At 39.5% G+C, this 25,341-nt stretch overlaps 1 protein-coding gene across 12 annotated transcripts in view; it reads right to left on the bottom strand.

The window, feature by feature from the left end:
- Positions 1–6,031: 6,031 nt before the first annotated feature.
- The window catches only part of cep170aa (centrosomal protein 170Aa), a 184,026-nt gene continuing 164,716 nt past the window's right edge, over positions 6,032–25,341 (bottom strand). For all 12 annotated transcript variants that reach the window (XM_063055504.1, XM_063055506.1, XM_063055510.1 and 9 more), the window contains 2 exons: positions 16,006–16,057; positions 6,032–9,642 (listed from right to left, as the gene is read on the bottom strand). In XM_063055504.1, coding sequence (XP_062911574.1) covers positions 9,437–9,642; positions 16,006–16,057 — 258 coding nt within the window. In that variant the 3' untranslated portion in view covers positions 6,032–9,436. The remainder of the gene's footprint in view (positions 9,643–16,005; positions 16,058–25,341) is intronic.

The raw sequence follows: 25,341 nt of genomic DNA, 5'->3' as shown, positions 1-25,341 counted from the left end.
CATTGAACTCAATGTAGAATTGTCTTAGAGACTCCAGCTCCAGATTTTTCCCTCAGGGTTTACTCCCGAAGCCTTGCCCATGAGTGGATATAGTCACAAGGCAACTGAGGTTTGAGATCAGAGTTCTCCTTTTAGATGAGCTGCCAATTAATCAAAGATTCATTGATACCAATTTAAGAGGAGATTAGAGTATATTTTCTGCAATGAGCCCATTGTAGAAAATACACCCTAATCTCTTAAATTTTAAATTTCCCCTTGAGGTTATTGAAGAAATGTGTAACTAAACAAATGGAAATGTAATTGCAAATGACAGAGAAACATGCAATCTCAAACTATATCAGCTAAAAGTGAATGTTTTTCATTGTTATTTCTAAGTTCCAGGATGGAATTTTGTAACAGGTGGAAACATCAACTGTCCATTTCGCAACGTAACTCTGCCTTAAGTAATTAGGGCTGTGTTCCATTGGGTAAACCAGAGAATTCTTTTTACCACTGATATGTAGGCCATTGCAGGCAAAATATCTAATTTAGGCTGAAATAAAGTAACAGATCCATTAACAGAATAGGGACAGAAACACCAAAACTTCAAAGCTCAATGAGATTGGGACAGGCTATTTTTTGGCAAAGCATGCTTGGTAAGTGGGAGGCCTTCAAAAGTGAAATTTTGAAAGTACAGAGTTTGTATGTTCCTATTAGAATAAAAGGTAGGGATAACAGGTAGAGGGTACCTTGGTTTTTGAGAGATATTGAGGCTCTAGCTAAGAAAAAGAAAGAGTTGTATAACTGGCATAGTCATAGTCATACTTTATTGATCCCAGGGGGAAATTGGTTTTCGTTACAGTTGCACCATAAATAATAAATAGTAATAGAATCATAAATAGTTAAATAGTACTATGTAAATTATGCCAGTAAATTATGAAATAAGTCCAGGACCAGCCTATCGGCACAGGGTGTCTGACCCTCCAAGGGAGGAGTTGTAAAGTTTGATGGCCACTGGCAGGAATGACTTCCTATGACGCTCTGTGCTGCATCTCGGAGGAATGAGTCTCTGGCTGAACGTACTCTTGTGTCCACCCAGTACATTATGTAGTGGATGGGAGACATTGACCAAGATGGCATGCAACTTAGACAGCATCCTCTTTTCAGACACCACCGTCAGAGAGTCCAGTTCCATCCCCACAACATCACTGGCCTTACGAATAAGTTTGTTGATTCTGTTGGTGTCTGCTACCCTCAGCCTGCTGCCCCAGCACACAACAGCAAACATGATAGCACTGGCCACCACAGACTCATAGAACATCCTCAGCATCGTCCGGCAGATGTTAAAGGACCTCAGTCTCCTCAGGAAATAGAGACGGCTGTGACCCTTCTTGTAGACAGCCTCAGTGTTCTTTGACCAGTCCAGTTTATGGCATTGGTAGCAAGGAACAAATGAGGTACTTAAGGAGATTAAGAAATACAAGAGAACCCTTTAGATAGAAACCAGGAGGGCGAAAGGAAGGCATGAGGTTGTTCTAGCAGACAAGGTGAAGGGGAATCCAAAGGGCTTCGACAGATATATTAAGAGCAAAAGGGTAGCAAGGGACCAAATTTTTCCTCTTGAAGATCAGAGTGGTCATCTATGCATGGAGCTAAAAGATGAGGGAGATCTTAACTTTTTTTTGGCATCTGCATTTACTCACAGACGTAGAGTTGATAGAAGTGAGGCAACACAGCAGTGAGGTCATGGAATATATATGCATTACAGAGGAGGAGGCTCTTGCTATCGTGACAAATTGATGATGATGGCATCCGTCTGTCTCAAAGGACAATGGATAGTGGCACTGGAGTGACCTCTCCAGGGCACAAACCTGGACAGAAGGTATGGAGATCCTGGGATACCCAGTTGTCAAGATCCCCCCCTTGGCAAATTGGGGTGGATAAATCCCTAGGGCCTGACAAGGTGCTCCCTTGGACCTTGTGGGATGCTAGTGCAGAAATTGCAGGGGCCCTAACAGAGATATTTAAGACATTCTTAGCTACAAGTGAGGTGCCAGAGAATTGGAGGGTAGCTAATGTTGTTCTGTTGTTTAAGAAAAGCTCTAAGAATAAGCCAGGAAATTACAGGCTGGTGAGGCAAATGTCAGTAGTGAGTAAGTTATTGGAAGGTATTTTAAACGAAGTATTTGGATAGACAGGGACTGATTAGGGATTGTCAAAATGGCTTTGTGTGTGGTAGGTCATGTCCAACTATCTTACAGAGTTTATCAAGGAAGTTACTGGTAAAGTTGATGAGGTGGATGTTGTCTATATGGACTTTAGCAGCCTTTTTAAAAGATTGGTCTCAAGAAGTTTAAGTCAGTTGGCATTCAGGATGAGGTAGTAAATTGGGTTAGATATTGGCTTCATGGGAGAAGCCAGAGACTGGTAGTAGATGGTTGCCCCTCTGACTGGAGCCCTGTACAGGTTACTTGTCATTAATAGTCAATGATCTGGATGATATGGTAAACTGGATCAGCAAATTTGTGAATGATACCAAGAATGGGGTGCAGTGGACAGCAACTAAGGCTATCAATACTTGCCGTGGGATCTGGATGAGCAGGAAATATGGGCTGAAAAACGGCAAATGTAATTTAATGCAGACAAGTGTGAGGTATTGCACTTTGGGAGGACAAACCAGGGTAGTACTTACAAAGAGTGGTAGGGCACTGAAGAGTACAGTTGAACTCCTGGGATCTGGGTATACAAACCCATAAATCGTCAGAAGTGGCATTACAGGTAGAAAAGATCATAAAGAGAGCTTTTAGCATGTTGGCCTTCATAGATCAACATATCACATACTGGAGCTGGGATGTTGTATTGAAGTTGTACAAGGCATTAGTGAAGCCTAATTTGGAGTACTGTGCTATTTTGTTTATCTACTCACAGAAAAGATGAGGCTGAAAGAGACCAGAGAAAATTTACAAGGATGTTGCTTGGACTTGAGGGCCTGAGTTATACAGAAAGGTAGAGTAAGTTAGGATTTTATTCCCTGGAGTGTAGGAGAAAGAGGGGAGATTTGATAGACATATTCAAAATTATGAGCGGCACAGATAGGGTAAATGCAAGTAGACTTTTCCCACTGAGGTCATGATTTATGGGTGAAGGGTGAAATGTTTAAGAACATGAGGGGGAACTTCACTCAAAAGATGGTGAGAGTGTGGAATGAGCTGCCAGTGGAAGTGGTAGATGCAGGTTGTATTTCAACTTAAGAGATATTTAGATAGGGACATGGATGGGAGGGGTATGGGGTGTAGGTCAATGGGACTAGGCAGCATAATAATTCTCACAGACTAGATGGGATGAAAGGCCTGTTTCTCTGTTGTAGTTTTGTATGGATCTGAGACAGATTATCCAACATTAAGCTCCATATTTGAGTTAAATGTGTATTGCCTGCACTTAATTTGGAACAAAAAAAAGTGAAATGTCTTCATAACTAGCTGAAGCATGATTAACTTTTAAGGTGACACTCAATGACACAATAGAATTACCTGCATATGAAAACCAGTCAATTTGTGAATGACAGCAAATTAATTCCTTTTCTCCAATACATTTCCTTCAATCAAATAAACACCCATTTTCTTTACAACTTTGTTCTTTTTCCAATAGAAGACCAATCCTTTGCACGAGTACCTTAATTTTACACTAGATACCATGAAAGGGAAAGCAACAAACTTTTAGATTACATATTTGATTTTTTTTATTATTGATCATCGTCAACCATCACTCCATCGATCAAGGCTTGAGCTCCAGCCACTGGGACTTTATCTTCCTCTAAATTATACAGCATCAGTTTGGTCTGCTGTAGAATCCAGTATATTTAACCTTGCATGCTTTGGAAGTACTGGAAGTGCTTTTGAAAACAAAATTTGTTGAAGTAAATACTGTCCTATTTGTAAAACTTAATACATTTTCCATCACATAGTCACAAACCCTGTGGAATTTAATCCTCTTAAAATCCTGTTAGTACAATTAACTAATGCTATTCAATTGATGTGATAAGGCACACTCCAAATTTTTTTTGAATTAATGCTACATTTGTTTAACTAAGGAAGAATTTTGAATCATTGTTTTCTGAAGATAGTAATGTAAATTTAATAGAGCAGAGGTAAGGGGCTGGCAATTTGCACCAAGCCAGTTGTGAAAATGTGATTTATTGCCTTCTGCATCAGCTTAAGATAACAAACCTTAGTTAGAATCATTTCAACAGCTAGGGCTAATCAGAACAGACTTCAATGATTCCATGGAGGGAAGAATTCTGATGGCTGGTTGTTTTGATAGCTTATCCAACCAAAGCTTGGGCATGTAGGCTGTTAGGAGAACAGTGTAAGCCTTTAACCCATTAATCCCCTGTCCCAGTATGAAGTCAAGTTGGAAGTGGATAATCTGGTACTGCTACCTCACATAGTGCAAGGGTTTGTTGCTTAACATCCCAGGTTTCCATTTTCAGGGAGTGACATTGGTCCACTTTGTAATTCTCCACATTACAAAGATCTATTAAAGTAATTATAATTCACATCATTGTATTTAGTCAATGACTCTGGGTTATAATTGGTTTGGTGTCATGTTAGCTTTCTTGAAGGTTATATTATCCAGTTTGTAGCTCCCAGCTTTCCTGATTATTTGCGACAGGATAATATTGCTGAAGATTACATACTGCAAGTCAGAAACTGCTAAGCAATGGCTTTACACAATATAAACTAATACTATTGCCCTCTTTAATCTTACTGGTGGTCCATAAAACTCCATTATTCAGAGGGGGAGTAGGCAACCTGCAACCTGGTTTCAACTTAGTAAACTCTTTGCTCCTTCCACTTTTTGCCAAGTGGAGAACACCCTCAATCCAATTTGATTTTGGTACACTGAAGGCTATTTCAGGAAATACAGGGTATAGAAGGGAGGAACTAATAGATTGACAACTTTAGGTAGGTAGAACATTAGAAAAATAATTTCCTTTTCCAAAATCCCAGTCCAACCAAAACAGTATTAGTCAGGAATTGACTATCTGCTATCTGAAAGATCATAGAACAGTAGGACCCTTAGCTCACATTATGCCAAGCTTTTAAGCAAATTCACAGTCAATCTTAACTTTTCCCTCTGACATACTCCACAACCTTGCATTTTCCTTTTATCTATATACCTACGTATCAGGCTCCACCATCCCCGCAGTGCATTCAGGCACTTAGTGTAAAAATGAACTACCTCTAACATCTCTCCTGAACATTCCTCCACTCAGCTTAGAGTGATATTCTTTTGTATTGGCTATTGCTACCATGGGAAAAACAGCACTGGTTTTCAGAGCTTGGGAGAAGAGTTCAGATATCACCTTCCCATTCCACTGATTCCCCACCCCAAGCTTTACAACAGGGATGGCTGCTGCAGAAAATGGGTTCAGTTCATTTAGTGGTTTAGATTATTTGATAACTTAGTATCTTCTTTATCTTCTAATTATTCTAAATAATTTGAAGGAAATCAAGATGGATGGAAGACAGTTAAAAGCATAATAATTCCTTAACGGCCTCTATGCTGTTGCTTGCAACCCCTCTGGTAGCAGGATAGGGGTGGAATGGAGGTGGAGGTGGTGCAGAGTTCACCCAGCCTTTTTCATTTGGAGCCAAAGAACTGCAAATGACACAGAGAAACAGAGCTTTCTGCACATGTTCATGCCAACCATGAGACCATCCACACAAATCCTATTTGTCTGCATTACGCCCATATCCCCCAACACCCGACCTTTAGTCATTGTAATTGTATCTGCTTCCACCATCTCTCCTCTGGCAGCTTATTCCATATAAATACCCACCTTGGATAGAAATTTGCCCTCTCACATTTAGGATGATAATCATTATAGGTGGTGGACTGGATTGAGCACAGCTGCCTTATGAAATGGCCATATCAGGCTGCATACTCATCAACACACCCATGAACTTTTGGTCTCTTCAATGATCACACTGACACAAGGAGCATGAAGATAGAGTGAGGAAAAAGATGAAACTGAATTTGTTCACACAGATTTAATCCAACTTTTGTCATGTCTTTTAGTTTTTGTTTTAAACACATTTTCTGTGGCAAATATAGGGAGGAATTTTTTTATTTGAAACAATAAAAATGTAAAAATACAAATGAACATACATATAACCAAATAAAAATAAATAGGGCTAACAGAGTTCATACAAAATCAGGAAAATCATATAACTGTAAAACAAAGATATTACAAATTACAACACAAATGTGTAAACACATAAACCAACACAATAAAGTGGTGTTTAGTTAGCACATTTAGGAATTGGAAAATTCACTCCATTGATATTTAGTAGTGAAGTATCATATACCAGCCAATCGCATTTCCATCTATAGGGCAAAACTGTTATTACTGTAACAATTATTAGCCAGATTGGGGGGAGGGGGGAGAAGAGAGAGAAAGTACAGGCAATACTTGGTAATCTCAAGCAAGAAAGAAAAATGATTTTTCACCAAACCATTCAAGTTATTTTGGAAAAATTCTATATTGCCAATCTAACGTTTATTGCATGTTACCATGACCTTAATATTGCACAGTATTTTGCTTCACTGAATTCACATCACAAATTAGTGAGAATACCCTGATCAATTTTGGGTATCAACATTATGGTCTATAATAAATTAAATCCTAGAATCATATGCACTACGGCACATGCATCTTGGAATATAATGGTGCAACTGACAGAAATATGTAAAATGTCAATGCAAACATTTTCAATAAATGTATACCTTGACTATTGCTCAGTTTATTCAGCTTTGTATTTATCAACTGCTTCAGAATAAAATTTACCAGTTAGTGTGATAATCTTGACTGATTCATAGCCCTGTAGAAGCTATAGTAACTGAACTGAAAATACTACAGAAACACACCTTACTTATATACAGGGACATTGGCAATTAACTTGTCAATAATAAAGTGGGTTGGGTTATCGATTTTAGCACTTGGATCATGTTAACAGAAATGTAACAACAAATGAAGATACTACAATTTAAAAGTATCTGGATTATTCACACTTACAAATGATCTGATCATGTGCGAATCATAAACGATCGTTGTTGCTCTCTCTTCCCCCATCTCCCCACCCCACCAAATCTCTTGAATCACTGCAAAGACGATGTACTCCTTTTCTTCCAAGGTTACACCATGCTTGTAGAAAAAGCAGTCTATGTGGCAATAAATAAAAAAGCAAGGCAGTGCCATGAGTGATTTGGCCACAAAAATAGCTTCATTCTTGAAAATATTTCAAGGCAGCTGATCTACTTAGTAGGAGGTTAATTTGTACCAGAGCTATACCCACTCAAGACAACCTTTAGCAAGTGACTGATGCAACATTCAGCCCATTGTTATCATTTAAGAGCAAGCTTGTTGCTTTCTGCAGAGAGCCGAGCAGGGTGTGATGCACATCTGTCAGGTTCAATTCCAGCTTTCTTCTTAGAATGGCTGAAAAGTAAAAGGGAGAGGAGGAGCGGCTATACTTTTATTTCCTGGTGGCAAACACAGTCACATTAGTTTAAGGCCCAAAGTGTGTTCTGTAATCTTTCTGAGCACTGATATTTGATTCAGGTAGGCAGTTTGGAACTAGAAGTACTCACTTAACAAAACACAAACATTAAGTTAACCTAGTCAAGACATAACTAAATATTAATGTTGTTCTGTGATTAAACATTAATTAGGTTTAAATTACTGTTTCCCTTATAAATGAAAGAGCTGTACTGTTGATAATGCTGGTCAATACAAATATCGTGGTGGAGAATGTCTCAAAGACTTTTGATATCCAGAACAGACAATAAATGCTTTCATGGAAGCTTCTGTACAGATCTCTCCACCTTCTCCCAACTAATATCTTAAATGCAACCTCAAATACATATTCTATTTGCAGCAAATGGCTTCCACTTTTCATTGCATGCATTTCTATGGCTTCTCCAAGTGTCATTTCAAAATAATGCTGAATAACAAAACATTCTGTATAATGACTTTATAACCATTAAGAAATTGATAAAGTTAATTTTACTTGAGGAACATTATTCCGTTTTAACTTTTACATGATGGATGGAGACTAGTTATTAAAATCTCATTGGAAAGGGGGATATCAGTGTGGTGAAGGGAACATATAGTGAGCAATAAACACTCAGATCTGGTACTGCAGAGTTAAATATAGAACGAAGCTGAGTATACCCAGTATAATCCAGTAGGATTTCGGTACCACTTTTCCTTTCTACTCATGCTACACTGCTACAAGTCATCTGAATTGATCAGTTAGATTTTATGAACCCCTGCCAAAAATAGCATGGAAAATGTCCTAAACTAATTTCACATCAAGTGAATGCACGTGAAGAAACTTTTACTCCCATTTTCGAATGGATGCAAAACCATGCCAGATATGTGAATGTGTACTGCTTCACTAATCCAAAGGGTTGCTTTAAAAATGAAAGACTAATTTCCACTAATGCAGTACAACTTGTTAACCAACTGAAATTTTGATAGGAGTCAATCCCTAATAGCCATTGATTATGAGCACTCTTCCCAATTGGTTAATCACTCTATTGTAACAGAACTGAAAATATACAGATTTTCCTTTGACCTAAATGTTACATAACCCTTCAATGAAGTTCTATAAAGTCAATGCAACATTTGCTATTTTTGATAGTTGTAGTTTTGTTTAAATGCGACAAAGAAATAAAAATGAAATACCAATGCAATGCTCCCGTCCTGCAGATCGTGTTGTTAATAGTGCAAAAATGTATGCTAAAAATGTTGCAATCAACAGGACTTTGCAGTATTATCAACTTCTGACCAGAGCATAAAGTACAGATTTTTCTCATATTACAATAATTGCTGAATATGTTTTCTACTTTATACAGTTAAGGAATATCCTATGTAGAATTTGTGGTTTACATGTTAAACACACATAAATAACAAACACCAGTCCTTGATACAACATAACATGTGCTTCAAACTGACCAATAATGAGCAGCTTGGCACTAACGCTTTGTTTTTCAGTATTCTTGGCTTGTATTACCAATAAATTAGTCCATTTTACACTGCATTTTTATTCCAGTTTTAGTAATAATGCCAATTTGCTTCTCCATTTCATTTTGAAGATGACTCCTGAATCTGTCAATGTGATTCACATTTCACTGCACACCAATGTGTGTAACCCCATCCCATGCCCCCCCACCCCAATTTACCCCATCCTAATGTTCCATTACTGCATGGACGCAAAGCTTACAGCTCTAGCAAGAGTAACGTGGTAACAAAAGAACCACGGAAAGCAGGAAAATACCTTGAGGCTACATAATTAAATGGCAAGCAAATGTTCTCATTAACACAGGCCAAATCAAAAATGTGGTCTGTTGATATGTGCTTTGCCACTTTAAAAGAGACTACAAAACAATGCTACTCATGCAAAGAATTGTCTTTATCTTCTCCATTATGTTTGTACTGGCTTAAATGGTTGCTGTAGTCAGAGTCGGAGGCTGTGATACGAGAATGGTGGGTTGGACTGCTCTTCAGTTTGGGCTGTCCAGGCAAACTGGGGCTTGTTATTTTCAGGCCACATGCTGAATCCAGTGCACCATCTGGATCAATCATCACGTTGATGGCTAAAAAGTGAAAACATAGCAACCGTAAAAGAGGCATCACTTCAATCACAATAATAAAGCTGTCAAGACTTCACAATTTGTATTCAAAGTTCAAAGCAAATTTATTATACTAGACACAACCTTGAGATTCACAGGAAAATAAATACAATAGAATCAATAGAAAACCATTCATAAAGACCAACAAACATCCAATGTGCAAGGGAGGACAAATTGTGCAAAATAATAAAAAGCAGGGCCCTTAATATTATTAAGGATCACACCTATCTATCCAGCATACTCTTTGACTTTCGACCATCAGGCATGAGACTCCGATGCATAAAAATAAGAACGGTCAGGATGAGAAACAGTTTCTTCCCCCAAGCCATTAGGTTTCTGAACTCCCTGCCACATTTTATTTAAAGTGTCACTGGTTAATCTGTTCCTTAACTTACAGTATTTAATATTAATGCACTTTAGTTTGTTATTTATGTGCGATTCATCTGTAGATTTTATTTTTTGCTTCATAGGTTATTGTGTGCTATGTGTGTTACGTGTACTACTGTGTGAAACATTGTCTCATTTCTATATACATGATATGGTTATATACATTAAATACATGTACATAGTTAAATGACAATAAACTTGTCTTGACTTAACAGGTGCAAAATCCCTGAAAACAAGTCCACAGACTGTGGAGTCAGTTCGGTGCTGAGGCAAGTGAAGACATCGACGGCACTTCAGGAGTCTGATGGTTGTAGGGCAATAATTGTTTCTGAATCTGGTAGCCTGGCACTCGAGGCTCCTGCACGTCCCACCCGATGTCAGTAGTGAGAAGAAAAGGAGATGTGTCAAATGCAGGCAGACTTGACAGGCTCCTGTGGGGGAGTCATTTGAGACACCTGGGACTATAATCACTGGAATTCAGAAAAATGAGAGGAGATCTTATAGAAACATATAAAATTATGAAAGGGATAGATAAAATAGAGGCAGGAAAGCTGTTTCCACTGGTAGGTGAGACTAGAACTAGGGGACATAGCCTCAAGATTAGAGGGAGTAGACTTAGGATGGAGTTGAGGAGGAACTGCTTTTCCCAGAGAATGGTGAATCTGTGGAATTCTCCGCCCAATGAAGCAATGGAGGCTACCTCAGTAAATATATTTAAGACAAGGCTAGGTAGATTTTTGCGTAGTAAGGTAATGAAGGGTTATGGGGGAAAGGTAGGTAGGTGGAGATGAGTCCATGATCAGATCAGCCATGATCTTATTGAATGGCAGAGAAGGCTTGATAGGCTAAATGGCAGACTCTGGCTCCTATTTATATGTTTTTATATTCTTTATGTTCCCCCTCCCATAGTCCAGCACAAACCTGTTTTTCCAAATCTGCAACCCCATGACTACTGTAACATTGCCCTTCTGGCATGCATTTTCTATCTCTCGTAATTTGTAGATCACATCCTTACTACTGTTTGGGGGTCTGTACACAACTCCCATCAGGGCCTTTTTACCCTTGCAGAGATATTTAGATGGGTACATGAATGTGATTAAAATGGAGGGATATGGACATTGTATAGCGTAACATAGAACATAGAATAGTACAGCACAGGACAGGCCCTTCAGCCCGCAATGTTGTGCCGACCCTCAAACCCTGCCTTCCATATAACCCTCCACCTTAAATTCCTCCATATACCTGTCTAGTAGTCTCTTGAACTTCACTAGTGTATCTGCCTCCACCACTGACTCAGGCAGTGTATTCCATGCACCAACCACTCTCTGAGTAAAAAAACCTTCCTCTAATATCCCCCTCAAACTTCCCACCCCTTACCTTAAAGCCATGTCCCCTTGTATCGAGCAGTGGTGCCCTGGGGAAGAGGTACTGGCTATCCACGCTATCTATTCCTCTTAATATCTCATATACCTCTATCATGTCTCCTCTCATCCTCCTTCTCTCCAAAGAATGAAGCCCTAGCTTTAATCTCTGATCATAATCCATACTCTCTAAACCAGGCAGCATTCTGGTAAATCTCCTCTGTACCCTTTCCAATGCTTCCACATTCTTCCTATAGTGAGGCAACCAGAATTGGACACAGTACTCCAAGTGTGACCTAACCAGAGTTTTATACAGCTGCATCATTACCTCGCGACTCTTAAACTCTATCCCTCGACTTATGAAAGCTAACACCCCATAAGCTTTCTTAACTACGTTATCTACCTGTGAGGCAACTTTCAGGGATCTGTGGACATGTACCCCGAGATCCCTCTGCTCCTCCACACTACCAAGTATCCTGCCATTTACTTTGTACTCTGCCTTGGAGTTTGTCCTTCCAAAGTGTACCACCTCACACTCCTCCAGGTTGAACTCCATCTGCCACTTCTCAGCCCACTTCTGCATCCTATCAACATCTCTCTGCAATCTTCAACAATCCTCTACACTATCTACAACACCGCCAACCTTTGTGTCGTCTGCAAACTTGCCAACCCACCCTTCTACCCCCACATCCAGGTCATTAATAAAAATCACGAAAAGTAGAGGTCCCAGAACAAATCCTTGTGGGACACCACTAGTCACAACCCTCCAATCCAAATGTACTCCCTCCACCACGACCTTCTGCCTTCTGCAGGCAAGCCAACTCTGCATCCACCTGGCCAAACTTCCCTGGATCCCATGCCTTCTGACTTTCTGAATAAGCCTACCGTGTGGAACCTTGTCAAATGCCTTACTAAAATCCAGATAGATCACATCCACGCACTACCCTCATCTATATGCCTGGTCACCTCCTCAAAGACTTTATCAGGCTTGTTAGACACGATCTGCCCTTCACAAAGCCATGCTGACTGTCCCTGATCAGACCATGATTCTCTAAATGCCCATAGATCCTATCTCTAAGAATCTTTTCCAACAGCTTCCCCACCATAGACGCAAGGCTCACTGGTCTATAATTACCCAGTCTATCCCTACTACCTTTTTTGAACAAGGGGACAACATTCGCCTCCCTCCAATCCTCCGGTACCATTCCTGTAGACAACGAGAACATAAAGATCTTAGCCAGAGGCTCAGCAATCTCTTCTCTTGCCTCGTGGAGCAGCCTGGGGAATATTCCGTCAGGCCCCGGGGACTTATCTGTCCTAATGTATTTTAACAACTCCAACACCTCCTCTCCCTTAATATCAACATGCTCCAGAACATCAACCTCACTCATATTGTCCTCACCATCAAGTTCCCTCTCATTGGTGAATACCGAAGAGGAGTATTTATTGAGGGCCTCGCTCACTTCCACAGCCTCCAGGCACATCTTCCCACCTTTATCTCTAATTGGTCCTACCTTCACTCCTGTCATCCTTTTGTTCTTCACATAATTGAAGAATGCCTTGGGGTTTTCCTTTACCCTACTCGCCAAGGCCTTCTCATGCCCCCTTCTTGCTCTTCTCAGCCCCTTCTTAAGCTCCTTTCTTGCTTCCCTATATTCCTCAATAGACTCATCTGATCCTTGCTTCCTAATCCTCATGTATGCTGCCTTCTTCCACCTGACTAGATTTTCCACCTCACTTGTCACCCATGGTTCCTTCACCCTACCATTCTTTATCTTCCTCACCGGGACAAATTTATCCCTAACATCCTGCAATAGATCTCTAAACATTGACCACATGTCCATAGCACATTTCCCTGCAAAAACATCAACCCAATTCACACCCGCAAACTCTAGACTTATAGCCTCATAATTTGCCTTTCCCCAATTAAAAATTTTCCTGTCCTCTCTGATTCTATCCTTTTCCATGATAATGCTAATGGCCAGGGAGCAGTGGTCACTGTCCCCCAGATGCTCACCCACTGAGAGATCTGTGACCTGACCCGGTTCGTTACCTAATACTAGATCTAGTGTGGCATTCCCCTAAGTCGGCCTGTCAACATACTGTGACAGGAATCCGTCCTGGACACGCTTAACAAACTCTGCCCCATCTAAACCCTTGGAACTAATCAGGAGCCAATCTATATTAGGGAAGTTAAAGTCACCCACGATAACAACCCTGTTATTTTTGCACCTTTCCAAAATCTGCCTCCCAATCTGCTCCTCGGTATCTCTGCTGCTACCAGGGGGCCTACAGAATACTCCCAATAGAGTAACCGCTCCCTTCCTGTTCCTGACTTCCACCCATACTGACTCAAAAGAGGATCCTGCTACATTACCCACCCTTTCTGTAGCTGTAATAGTATCCCTGACCAGTAATGCCACCCCTCCTCCCCTTCCCCCCCTCTATCCCTTTTAAAGTACTGAAATCCAGGAATATTGAGAATCCATTCCTGCCCTGGTACCAGCCAAGTCTCTGTAATGGCCACTACATCATAATTTCATGTATGTATCCAAGCTCTCAGTTCATCAGCTTTGTTCCTGATGCTTCTTGCATTGAAGTACATGCACTTTAGCCCTTCTACCTTACTACCTTTACACCCTTTATTCTGCTTCTCTTTCCTCAAAGCCTCTTTGTATGTTAGATCTGGCTTTGCTTCAGGTCCCATCCCCCTTGCAAATTAGTTTAAACCCTCCCGAACCATGCTAGTAAACCTACCTGCAAGGATATTGCTCCCCCTCAAGTTCAGGTGCAACCCATCCAATCTGTACAGGTCCCACTTTTCCCAGAAGAGATCCCAATGATCCAAAAATCTAAAACCCTGCTCTCTGCACCAACTCCTCAGACACGCATTCAACTGCCATCTCCTCCAATTCTTACCATCACTATCATGTAGCACTGGCAGCAATCCTGAGAACGCCACCACTGAGGTCCTGTTCTTCAGCCTTCTGCCTAGTTCCTGAAACCCTCACTTCAGGACCTCATCCCTCTTCCTGCCTACGGTGTTGGTCCCAACATGCATCATGACTTCTGGTTGCTTTCCCTCTTGCACCAGGACGTCATGCACCCAGTCAGAGACATCCTGGACCCTGGCACCCGGGAGGCAACAAACCATGCGGTTGTCCTTCTCACGTCCACAAAATCTCCTGTCTGCTCCCCTGACTACAGAGTCTCCAATGACGACAGCTCTCCTCTTCTCCGTCCCATGTATTAGTTTAGTTAGCCATTTTATTACTAATGTATTTGGTCTGGCACAACATTGTGGACCAAAAGTCCTGTTCCTATGCTGTACTGTTCTATGCTCTATTAATGCTTAATGCTCATTTTGAGGAAGGATTTATTTTCTTCAAGCAGTTCATCTTCATTTTTTGAAGCATATCTGCAAATTAGCTAGATTCACTAAAATCTAACTATTTATAACATTTAAAAAATATTCTTTAAGTTTGGAACAGTTCATGAGATGAAGAATTTTACAGACTAAGTGCATGGTAGTAACAGATCTCAGTCAAGATACTTGCAAAAATATTGTGATGAATGAAGAGGTTAAAGCTTTGAGAAGGTTATTTTCACTCAAGCTGAAGATAAATACTACAGCAGTTTGAATAAGGTACACTGGAGATTGCATGCAAGTTCAAATTATACAGGAGAGATAAAACAGAATAATGATGTTGTTTCTTTGATTTATTTGTAAAGTAATATGATTAATAGTACAATAACTGCAAATCATAAACACAAGAGATTCTGCAGATGCTGGAAGTCCAGGGTAACACACAAACTGCTGGAGGAACTCAGCAGGTCAGGCAGCATCTAGAGAGAGGAATAAAGAGTTGATATTTCAGGCTTGATGACAAGTCTCGGTCTGAAACGTCAGCTCTTTATTCCCTTCTATAGCTGCTGCCTGAACTACTGAGTTCTTCCAACACAACTGCAATGTACTTCAGTTGCCTTAATTCCATTTGTTTTGGTAATGAGACAACTACTCATAAACTAAAATTTCTCCAGAACTGCCAGCACTCCAATGGTTATACTCTGTGGAGATCATTTAGCTTACTATCTTGGACCAAGGCAGCCAGAAATAGCAATAACTGAACTATATTATGTTGAGCAAGGGCCCTTAGTATTGTTAAAGATTCCACCCACCCATCCATTCAGCATCCTCTTTGACTTTCTACATCAGGCAGGAGAACCTGATGCATGAAAACAACAGTCAGGATGGGAAACAGTTTTCCCTCCGGCCATTAGGCTTCTGAACTGCCTGCCACATTGCATTTAAAGTATCACTGGTTAATCTGTTCTGTACCTTAAAATATTTAATTTATGCAGTTCAATTTGTTTATTTATGTGTAATCCATCTGTAGCTTTCATCCTTACTTTCATAAGTCATTGTGTTATGTATACTATAGTGCTTTACACCCTGGTTTGCAGAAACATTTTCTGTTTGACAGTATACATGCATATAGTTAAACGACAATAAATTTGACTCAACTAATCTAATTATTCGTTGGTTGCATTACAGTGAGATTGCAAAAAATTGTTTTACCTTGGAGTTGTTTCTCTACTCTTTTCAGCTCCTGTAGGATCAGTGAAATCTCCTTGAAGAAGGGAAAAAGAATCAAATGAGTTGAGAACAAAATCTTCAAAACCAAGTGGAACATATTAAATATTTTGATATTTTCAAGACATTTTTCTGACAAAATTGTTCAAAGTAAATTTTATTATCAAAGTACATATACAACACTAAGATTCATTTTCTTGCAGGCATATCCAGTAAATCCAAGAACCATAATAGAATCAATGAAGGACTGCACCCAACAAGGCGGACAAACGACCAACATGCAAAAGACAACATACTATGCAAATGCAAAAACAAAGGTGAAATAATAATAAATAACCAATAAATAGAGAACATGAGATGAAGAGTCCTTGAAATTGAGTCCATAGGTTGTGGGAACAGTTCAGTTGAGTAAAATTATCCCCACTGGTTCAACAGCCTGACTGTTGATTGTACTAAGTATCCTTGAACCTGGTGATGTGGGTACCTTCTTATTAGTGGCAGCAGTGAGAAGAGAGCATGACCTAGGTGGTGGGGGTCCCTGATGATGGATGCTGCTCTCCCGCAATGGCACTCTGTGTAGATATGCTCAATAGTGATGAGGGCTTTACCTGTGATGGACTGGGCTGTATCCACTAATTTATGTAGGATTTTCCATTCAAGGGCATTGGTGTTTCCATACCAGGTTGTGAAATTGAAAGACTAACTGCACTTTGGAAAAGATTGCAAAGTTAAAGACTTCATATCGATATGGAGGAAGGCATGAAATAATCAAGGATAACTCTGCACAAAGCTCACTACGTATAAACGGAACATGATTCAGCAATTCAAATTATTTTCAGACTTTGTAAAGAAAGCCAAGATATCTTTTCATTAGAAATAGTCCTGGCTAGGAATTGCTGCTCGGATGGGATATAATGGTTAATGATAAAGACCAATTTTACTAGAATTCTAGAATCAATTACTAATTGTCACTCCTGTAAAACATTATTCATTCGCAATATCGAAAATAAAATTCGTACTGACCAGTGACCAATATTGTCTGGACTGTTTAAAATGACTGCATTGTCTGATTGCAATATTAATGAGGAATTGCACATAGGTATATATGCTTTCAGAAATATAACATAAATAGGCATCCGTTAGTCCCGTGAGACCATGGATTTGCGCCTTGGAAGGTTTCCAGGGCACAGGCCTGGGCAAGGTTATATGGAAGACCAGCAGTTGCCCATGCTGCAAGTCTCCCCTCTCCACGACACCAATGTTGTCCAAGGGAAGGGCATTAGGATCCATACAGCTTGGCACCAGTGTCATCGCAGAGCCATGTGTGGTTAAGTGCCTTGCTCAAGGACACAACACACTGCCTCAGCTGAGGCTCGAACTAGCGACCTTCAGATCACTAGACCGATGCCTTAGCCACTTGGCCACACGCCAACACGAAATATGACATATAGCTTAATTTTCAGCTTTCTATCTATACAAATAGAACAGCATTTTAAAATGACAAATTTTCCCATTCTTGCCCTGTTAAAAGAAAATCTAGCTGGTTGTATTAGAAACAGAGGAGACCATCTCTTTGCCAAAATTAATTCAGTTGATAACTGGTGCATTCCACAGGTAAACAATAAAGGAAAGGGAAAACAAAATATAAGATCAGTAGCTTAATCAATCAAGTCTGCTCTTTGCGTTATCACAACAATTTAAAAAGTACGATAATTACACTGTTACCAGCATGTAAAACTTCAAATTTGTAATTTCACTGCAGTTAATATATATATTTTAACAATAGCATTAAGGAGGTGAAGTGCTTTGCTTGTAGTAGCACTGGATCTGGATAACTAACTGTGCTTCACATTTCTTGAAGTAATTTAACACAGGCACCATATTGTTGAGAATAGAAATCTGTATTTACAATTGTTCTTAACAATAAAACATTTTCTGAATCCTATGTAATCAGTTGAATGCAAGCATGTACAGTTCATTCCATTTTAATTATCTGAAAATTGGCAATGTGCCACATTTTATACTCCTACTAAATCACAGCTTCATGCCACATTTTTAATTAAATTTATCTGATAATTGTCATCAATCTGTGGAAGATAATATTATTCAAACATTTTACTGTAAAATTTCTTCAACTCAGTCACAGAAGTTATATCACTAGGGACACATTTATAAATAAGGCTGACTACTTATAAGCACACACAATGTCCACAAAATTGTAATCACAGAATTATGAGATCAGATTATCTGAAACGTGCTCCATCTTTTACGTACTTTTAGTGCCAACCATTTGAAAATACAAAGGTATAGATTTTATTAAAAAGTTAATATTAATTAACAATTATTTATAAGGATTTAGGAAATTCTTTTACGTACTAAGTTATAATGTGGAATTCTCATGGAATCACCAAAGTAGCAGAAACCTGCTCCAAGATGATTTAGTATAAGAGTATATTGAATAATAGCCAATATTCAATAACTGTCAATTGCCAATATAAACAGGTTTAATTGTGATTAAACCGTGTGGAGAGGGCCTAATTTTATCAACAGCTTTCTCTTTTCCACCCCGCTACACCTCCCTACCCTCTCTCCCCGGATCTGGATTTAGCTCATCCGCCAGCTCATGCTCTTACTCCTCCTCCAACTGTTCATTCGTGCTTTTGCCCTCTTTCTTTCTTTCTAGTCCTGATGAAGAGCCTTGGCCCAAAACGTCAACTGTCTAATGCCCTCCATAAATGCTGCCTGACCTGCCGAATTCCTCCAACATTTTGTGTGTGTTACATAATTATCATGTCAGCTTGCCACCTGTGTGGAAAAGGCCCTAGTACGTAACAACCTGCTGTAAATCACACTTTCCATTGAAGATTGTGTCCTGCACCATACAGGAAGAATCATTCCAAAGCACAGGTGGCTGGCCAACTCAACTTATCAGAAGATTTACCCATTAGAAACAGTCATAGTACAAGAAACCTGGCTAACTTGATATGGACAGATATTTGCATACCATGTACAAATTCTAAAAGGTACAAGATGAAAATAACTTCCAAACTAAACAAAACTTTAAAATAAGGACTCAAAAAAAACAAGTACTCCAACTAACACATCTTGTAAATAATACAGTGACAGTAATATAATATCTAATATAAATATCAGCAATAATAAAATATCTTTTAAGAATTGTGATATTTTGATTGCTCTAATTATAGTGTTTAACTAAAGCTTCATGTTCCATCATTTTCTTTTTGCTGCACAACTTACATTCTGGCAACAATTATTTTTCTGATTTATAAAAATTACTAACTTTTTGAAACCGTATTCCCATAATATACTAATGTAAATATAAGATATATATAAATATAGGTACAAATATAAGAGGTAGAAGGGCAAAAAATTGAGAATGGAAGGGAGATGGAGAAAAAATGAATTGCTGAAATTCAAGTAAATAGCCTGGGTCATGCAGCAAAAAAAATTCCTTTATCTGAAATTCTGAAATCCAAAAAGCTCTGAAAACAGAAGTTTCTTTTGCCAACAGCTGACGTCACTCAGGTGTGACGTGGCAGCACGAGCAGAGGCCACCAGACGTCAGTTGTGGCTCAGTGCTCGTACTGGTTACACGTGCATTTGCTGTGCGCTGATATTTTGTGTTCACTCTTGACTTTGTATTTAATTTCACTGTGAAAATGTCAAAAAGAGCTGCAGATACCCCTATGGGTAACAATGAGAAAAAGAGAAGGAAGCATCTATCATTATCAATGATGCAGAAAGTGGAGTTATTGCAGATCCTTGATTGTTACTGAAGAAAATGGAGTCAGAACTACCACTGTATATGTTTTAAATAAAGACAAGTTGCTGAAGTTTTACAGTGACAATGACGTTCTACATTTATTCCAATAAATCATTTACCATGTGTTTGATTCGGTTCATTTGAAGCTGTATATTTTTATATTTTATTGAATGTTTTGTTGGAAATAACTTTTTTTCTTGTCATTATTCCCTAAACAATACAGTATAACAACTATTTACATAGCATTTACATTGTATTAGGTATTATAAGTAATCTAGAGATTAAAGTATACGGGAGGATGTGTGTTGGTTTGGTGCGCCGCCGGGTCCTAAAGTCCACCGCACTGACACAGGTTAAATAAGGAACTTGAGCATACGTGTTTTTTTGGTATGGGGGGGGGTCTGAAATCCGAAAAATTCTGAATTCCGAAATACAACTGGCCCCAAGGATTTTGGATAAGGGACTGTGGACCTGTACTTGCATACTTTTTTTCCTCATCAGCTAGTTGGCCCTTCAAGTCTATGTTGTTCTCATGGCAACTGTATCAATCCCATTCCCACATTTATTTCCCTGTATCCTATTCTTTCACACATGCCTATTAACACTCCAATTACCCCCCCCCACCCCATCTACAGACATAATTTAAAGTAGCTAATTACTCAATCAACCACCAGGTCCTAAGGCTGTGACAGGAAAGGAGCACTGGAAACCCACACACTGGAAACCCACACAAAGGGACAAATTACATACACCACAAGGACAGTACTGTAGGTCAGAAATGAACCTCGGTCACTGCACTTGCCCAAACTACAGCATCAATGTGTTGCCTAAAGCATTGAAACTGAAACACCTCCTCAACAAACCTCGGGGGGTGGGGGGAGTATCAATGATTCAGTGGAATTCTCAAAGTTAGTAGATTTGGAGAGAGGGTTATGGCAATATCAATAGTTTGTTCAAATTTTATTCTATGGACCTGGACACAAAAACAGTATGCATTCAGAGGGATGCTCAACTATCTTTCGCAAGAGATACTAAACTGAAGTCTTGTCTGTTGCTTCAGGTGAATGCTAAAAGATCCCTCTGTTAGCTTTGGAAGTCAAAGAAGCGAAAAGAATACTTGTCTTTCATTTAACAACACAAAGACCCTAATGTGATTATAAAGTCACTGGGAAAGCCTGCTGCATCCTTAATTGGCAGTAAAGCATCTCATGAGATGCATAGTTGTATTTTTTTTTCTTATGTCTGTCTCATTTTGGGAGACCAGAATATCATATTGTTTTTCAAACGTTATTTTGTTTCATAATACAACACTCCAGTAGGCCCTTCCTGGACCTTTTGAGACCCACCACCTCAGCAAGCCCACAACCCCGATGAACCCTAACCTAATCATGGGACAATTTACAAAGACCTATTAACATACTTGGCACATCTTTGGACAGTGGGAGGAACATGGGGGCTCCAGAGAAAACCCACATATTCCACGGAGAGCACATACAAAGACTCCTCACAGAATGTTCCGGAAATGAACTGTGAAATGCCCCAAGCTGTAATTGCATAGCGTTAACTGCCAACGGATTGTTAAAACAAAATTAAAGAGCATTGCACTGGAAGGAGCATATTGGCATTGATTAGAGGTTGGTTATTGTGTAGAATACAGCAGTTGTCTTAATAATGGGTTGTGGGCAGTGACCCGATGATTGGTGCTGGTCTCTGAAGGGCCCCTGCTAGTTGGATGAGGAGATTCAATTGCAAATTTGCCAACATACAACTAATTGGTGGTGAAGACAGTGCGGAGGATGCATGAGGGCTTCAGTGGGGTGAAAAGCCAGATTTCATGTGAACAACAGAAGATGCGACAAATGGAAAATTATGAGGGCAAATGAGGTCAATCAATCAAGGTAAAGAAATGGATATCAGGGAATATTTCAAGGTGAGAGATTAAAAGATTCTTGAGTCCAAGAAGAACTGAAAATTAGCATCCATGTACAGCAAATAGTTAGCCGGCGAGTGGTGTAGTGGCATCCACACCGGACTTCAAGGCGAGAGGTTCTGGGTTTGAATCCAGCCAGATCCCTGCACACTTTCTATCTGCACTGGGTTGAGCGTTGAGTTAGCACTTGGCCTTGTAAAAAATAAGACAAAAATGCTAAAGAAACAGCAAGGTTGCGAAACAAGGCACAGAAAGGAACAGCAGCAGCAGCAAACAATTAGGAAGATAAACAAAACGCCATTCTTATTGGAACAACACTGTTTACAAGACTAGGGATACTCTGCTCCAATTATACAGAGCTACAGTGAAATCTACAAGACTTGGGAAGGATATAGACATGATAGGAGGACAAAACAGGTCTACCACACTGATCTAGCATTTTGTATAGCCTCACTCAGGATTGTAATTATAGTACCTCAATGAAACCCTCATCCTGTTCTATTATAACTAGCACTTAAAAAAAGCAGAACAATGCACAATGCAATCTTAAACCATTCCAGCTTTCCTCTTAAAGGGTTGTTTGTGCGTTGATGATAAACTCATGGTTAATCAGTGAGAATAACAGCAATTACTGTAAATGGAATATAAAAAAAACTGTAGGCACTGCAAGTATGAAACAAAAATGGAAAATGCTGGAAACATTCACTATCTTGGGGAGCATCAGGGAAAATCTTAGGTCTGTAGTTTTTTGGTAGACCCTAAGATTTTCCAGCATTTTCTGTTTTTGTAATTGTAATTATAGCACTTTAATGGAGAAATAGCAACAATAAAGAAATAAAGAAAACATTTCTATTGAAATAGAAATATATTTTCAAACAGTTATTCAAAACTGCAATGCCATTATAAACAAAGTCTAGGACATAACTGATATAAATACATTGACATCTTTATTACAGTGACAGATTACTAGTTTTAATGATACCAAATTGAGTTTTTCTTTTTCACAATTTTGAAGTCTGTGTCCATCTTTTAATATCCTTTGACAGATTATAAAGATCTTATTCTCTTACTATTCTGGTCTAGATCTGGTCCTAGGGTTGAGGTTCTGAACTGGAAGGCGGCCAAATTTGAAGAAATGAGAAAGGATCTAAAAAGCGTGGATTGGGACAGGTTGTTCTCTGGCAGGGATGTGATCGGTAAGTGGGAAGCCTTCAAAGGAGAAATTTTGAGAGTGCAGAGTTTGTATGTTCCTGTCAGGATTAAAGGCAAAGTGAATAGGAATAAGGAACCTTGGTTCTCAAGGGATATTGCAACTCTGATAAAGAAGAAGAGGGAGTTGTATGACATGTATAGGAAACAGGGAGTAAATAAGGTGCTTGAGGAGTGTAAGAAGTGCAAGAAAATACTTAAGAAAGAAATCAGGAGGGCTAAAAGAAGACATGAGGTTGCCTTGGCAGTCAAAGTGAAGGATAATCCAAAGAGCTTTTACAGGTATATTAAGAGCAAAAGGATTGTAAGGGATAAAATTGGTCCTCTTGAAGATCAGAGTGGTCGGCTATGTGCGGAACCAAAGGAAATGGGGGAGATCTTAAATAGGTTTTTTGCGTCTGTATTTACTAAGGAAACTGGCATGAAGTCTATGGAGTTAAGGGAAACAAGTAGTGAGATCATGGAAACTGTACAGATTGAAAGGGAGGAGGTGCTTGCTGTCTTGAGGAAAATTAAAGTGGATAAATCCCCGGGGCCTGACAGGGTGTTCCCTCGGACCTTGAAGGAGACTAGTGTTGAAATTGCAGGGGCCCTGGCAGAAATAGTTAAAATGTCGCTGTCTACAGGTGAGGTGCTGGAAGATTGGAGAGTGGCTCATGTTGTTCCATTGTTTAAAAAAGGATTGAAAAGTAATCCGGGAAATTATAGGTCGGTAAATTTAACGTCGGTAGTAGGTAAGATATTGGAGGGAGTACTAAGAGACAGAATCTACAAGCATTTGGATAGACAGGGACTTATTAGGGAGAGTCAACATGGCTTTGTGCGTGGTAGGTCATGTTTGACCAATCTTTTGGAGTTTTTCGAGGAGGTTACCAGGAAAGTGGATGAAGGGAAGGCAGTGGATATTGTCTACATGGACTTCAGTAAGGCCTTTGACAAGGTCCTGCATGGGAGGTTAGTTAGGAAAATTCAGTCGCTAGGTATACATGGAGAGGTGGTAAATTGGATTAGACATTGGCTCAATGGAAGAAGCCAAAGAGTGGTAGTAGAGAATTGCTTCTCCAATTGGAGGCCTGTGACTAGTGGTGTGCCACAGGGATCAGTGCTGGGTCCATTGTTATTCGTCATCTATATCAATGATCTGGATGATAATGTGGTAAATTGGATCAGCAAATTTGCTGATGATACAAAGATTAGAGGTGTAGTAGACAGTGAGGAAGGTTTTCAGAGCCTGCAGAGGGACTTGGAACAGCTGGAAAAATGGGCTGAAAAATGGCAGATGGAGATTAATATAGACAAGTGTGAGGTATTGCACGTTGGAAGGACAAACCAAAGTAGAACATACAGGGTTAATGGTAAGGCACTGAGGAGTGCAGTAGAACAGAGGGATCTGGGAATACAGATACAAAATTCCCTAAAAGTGGCGTCACAGGTAGATAGGGTCGTAAAGAGAGCTTTTGGTACATTGGCCTTTATTAATCAAAGTATTGAGTATAAGAGCTAGAATGTTACGATGAGGTTGTATAAGGCATTGGTGAGGTCGAATCTGGAGTACTGTGTTCAGTTTTGGTCACCAAATTACAGGAAAGATATAAATAAGGTTGAAAGAGTGCAGAGAAAGTTTACAAGGATGTTGCCGGGACTTGAGAAACTCAGTTACAGAGAAAGGTTGAATAGGTTAGGACTTTATTCCCTGGAGCGTAGAAGAATGAGGGGAGATTTGATAGAGGTATATAAAATTATGATGGGTATAGATAGAGTGAATGCAAGCAGGCTTTTTCCACTGAGGCAAGGGGAGAAGAAAGCCAGAGGACATGGGTTAAGGGTGAGGGGGGAAAAGTTTAAAGGGAACATTAGCGGGGGCTTCTTCACACAGAGAGTGGTGGGAGTATGGAATGAGCTGCTAGACGAGGTGGTAAATGTGGGTTCTTTTTTAACATTTAAGAATAAATTGGACAGATACATGGATGGGAGGTGTATGGAGGGATATGGTCCGTGTGCAGGTCAGTGGGACTAGGCAGAAAATGGTTCGGCACAGCCAAGGAGGGCCAAAAGGTCTGTTTCTGTGCTGTAGTTTTTCTATGGTTTCTATTTAATATGGTTAAAATAATAAAAGCATATTATTTAAATGATGCAAACAACAAACAGCTGGAAGAGTTCATCAAAATCATAAAAATCAAAGCTTTGTGGGTAGAATTTTAACCATCCTGTTAGAAATTTAATTGAATTGAACTCTGGAGGAATAACAGTAGTTGCATCATACTTTGTTTATCGAGTATATGGATTTTTTTTTACCCTCTCCCTATTCCAACTCTTCTTCTAATCTTTAATATAAGGAGAATAACTTTCTATTGATGAACATGTAGCAGTTAATAATAAAATAAGTTGTAACTTTCAT

The sequence above is a fragment of the Mobula hypostoma genome, chromosome 8 (genome assembly GCF_963921235.1).
Source record: "Mobula hypostoma chromosome 8, sMobHyp1.1, whole genome shotgun sequence".
Classification (NCBI taxonomy): domain Eukaryota; kingdom Metazoa; phylum Chordata; class Chondrichthyes; order Myliobatiformes; family Myliobatidae; genus Mobula; species Mobula hypostoma.
Note: the sequence above shows the minus strand (reverse complement) of the source record. Positions and strands in the feature narration are given on the sequence as shown.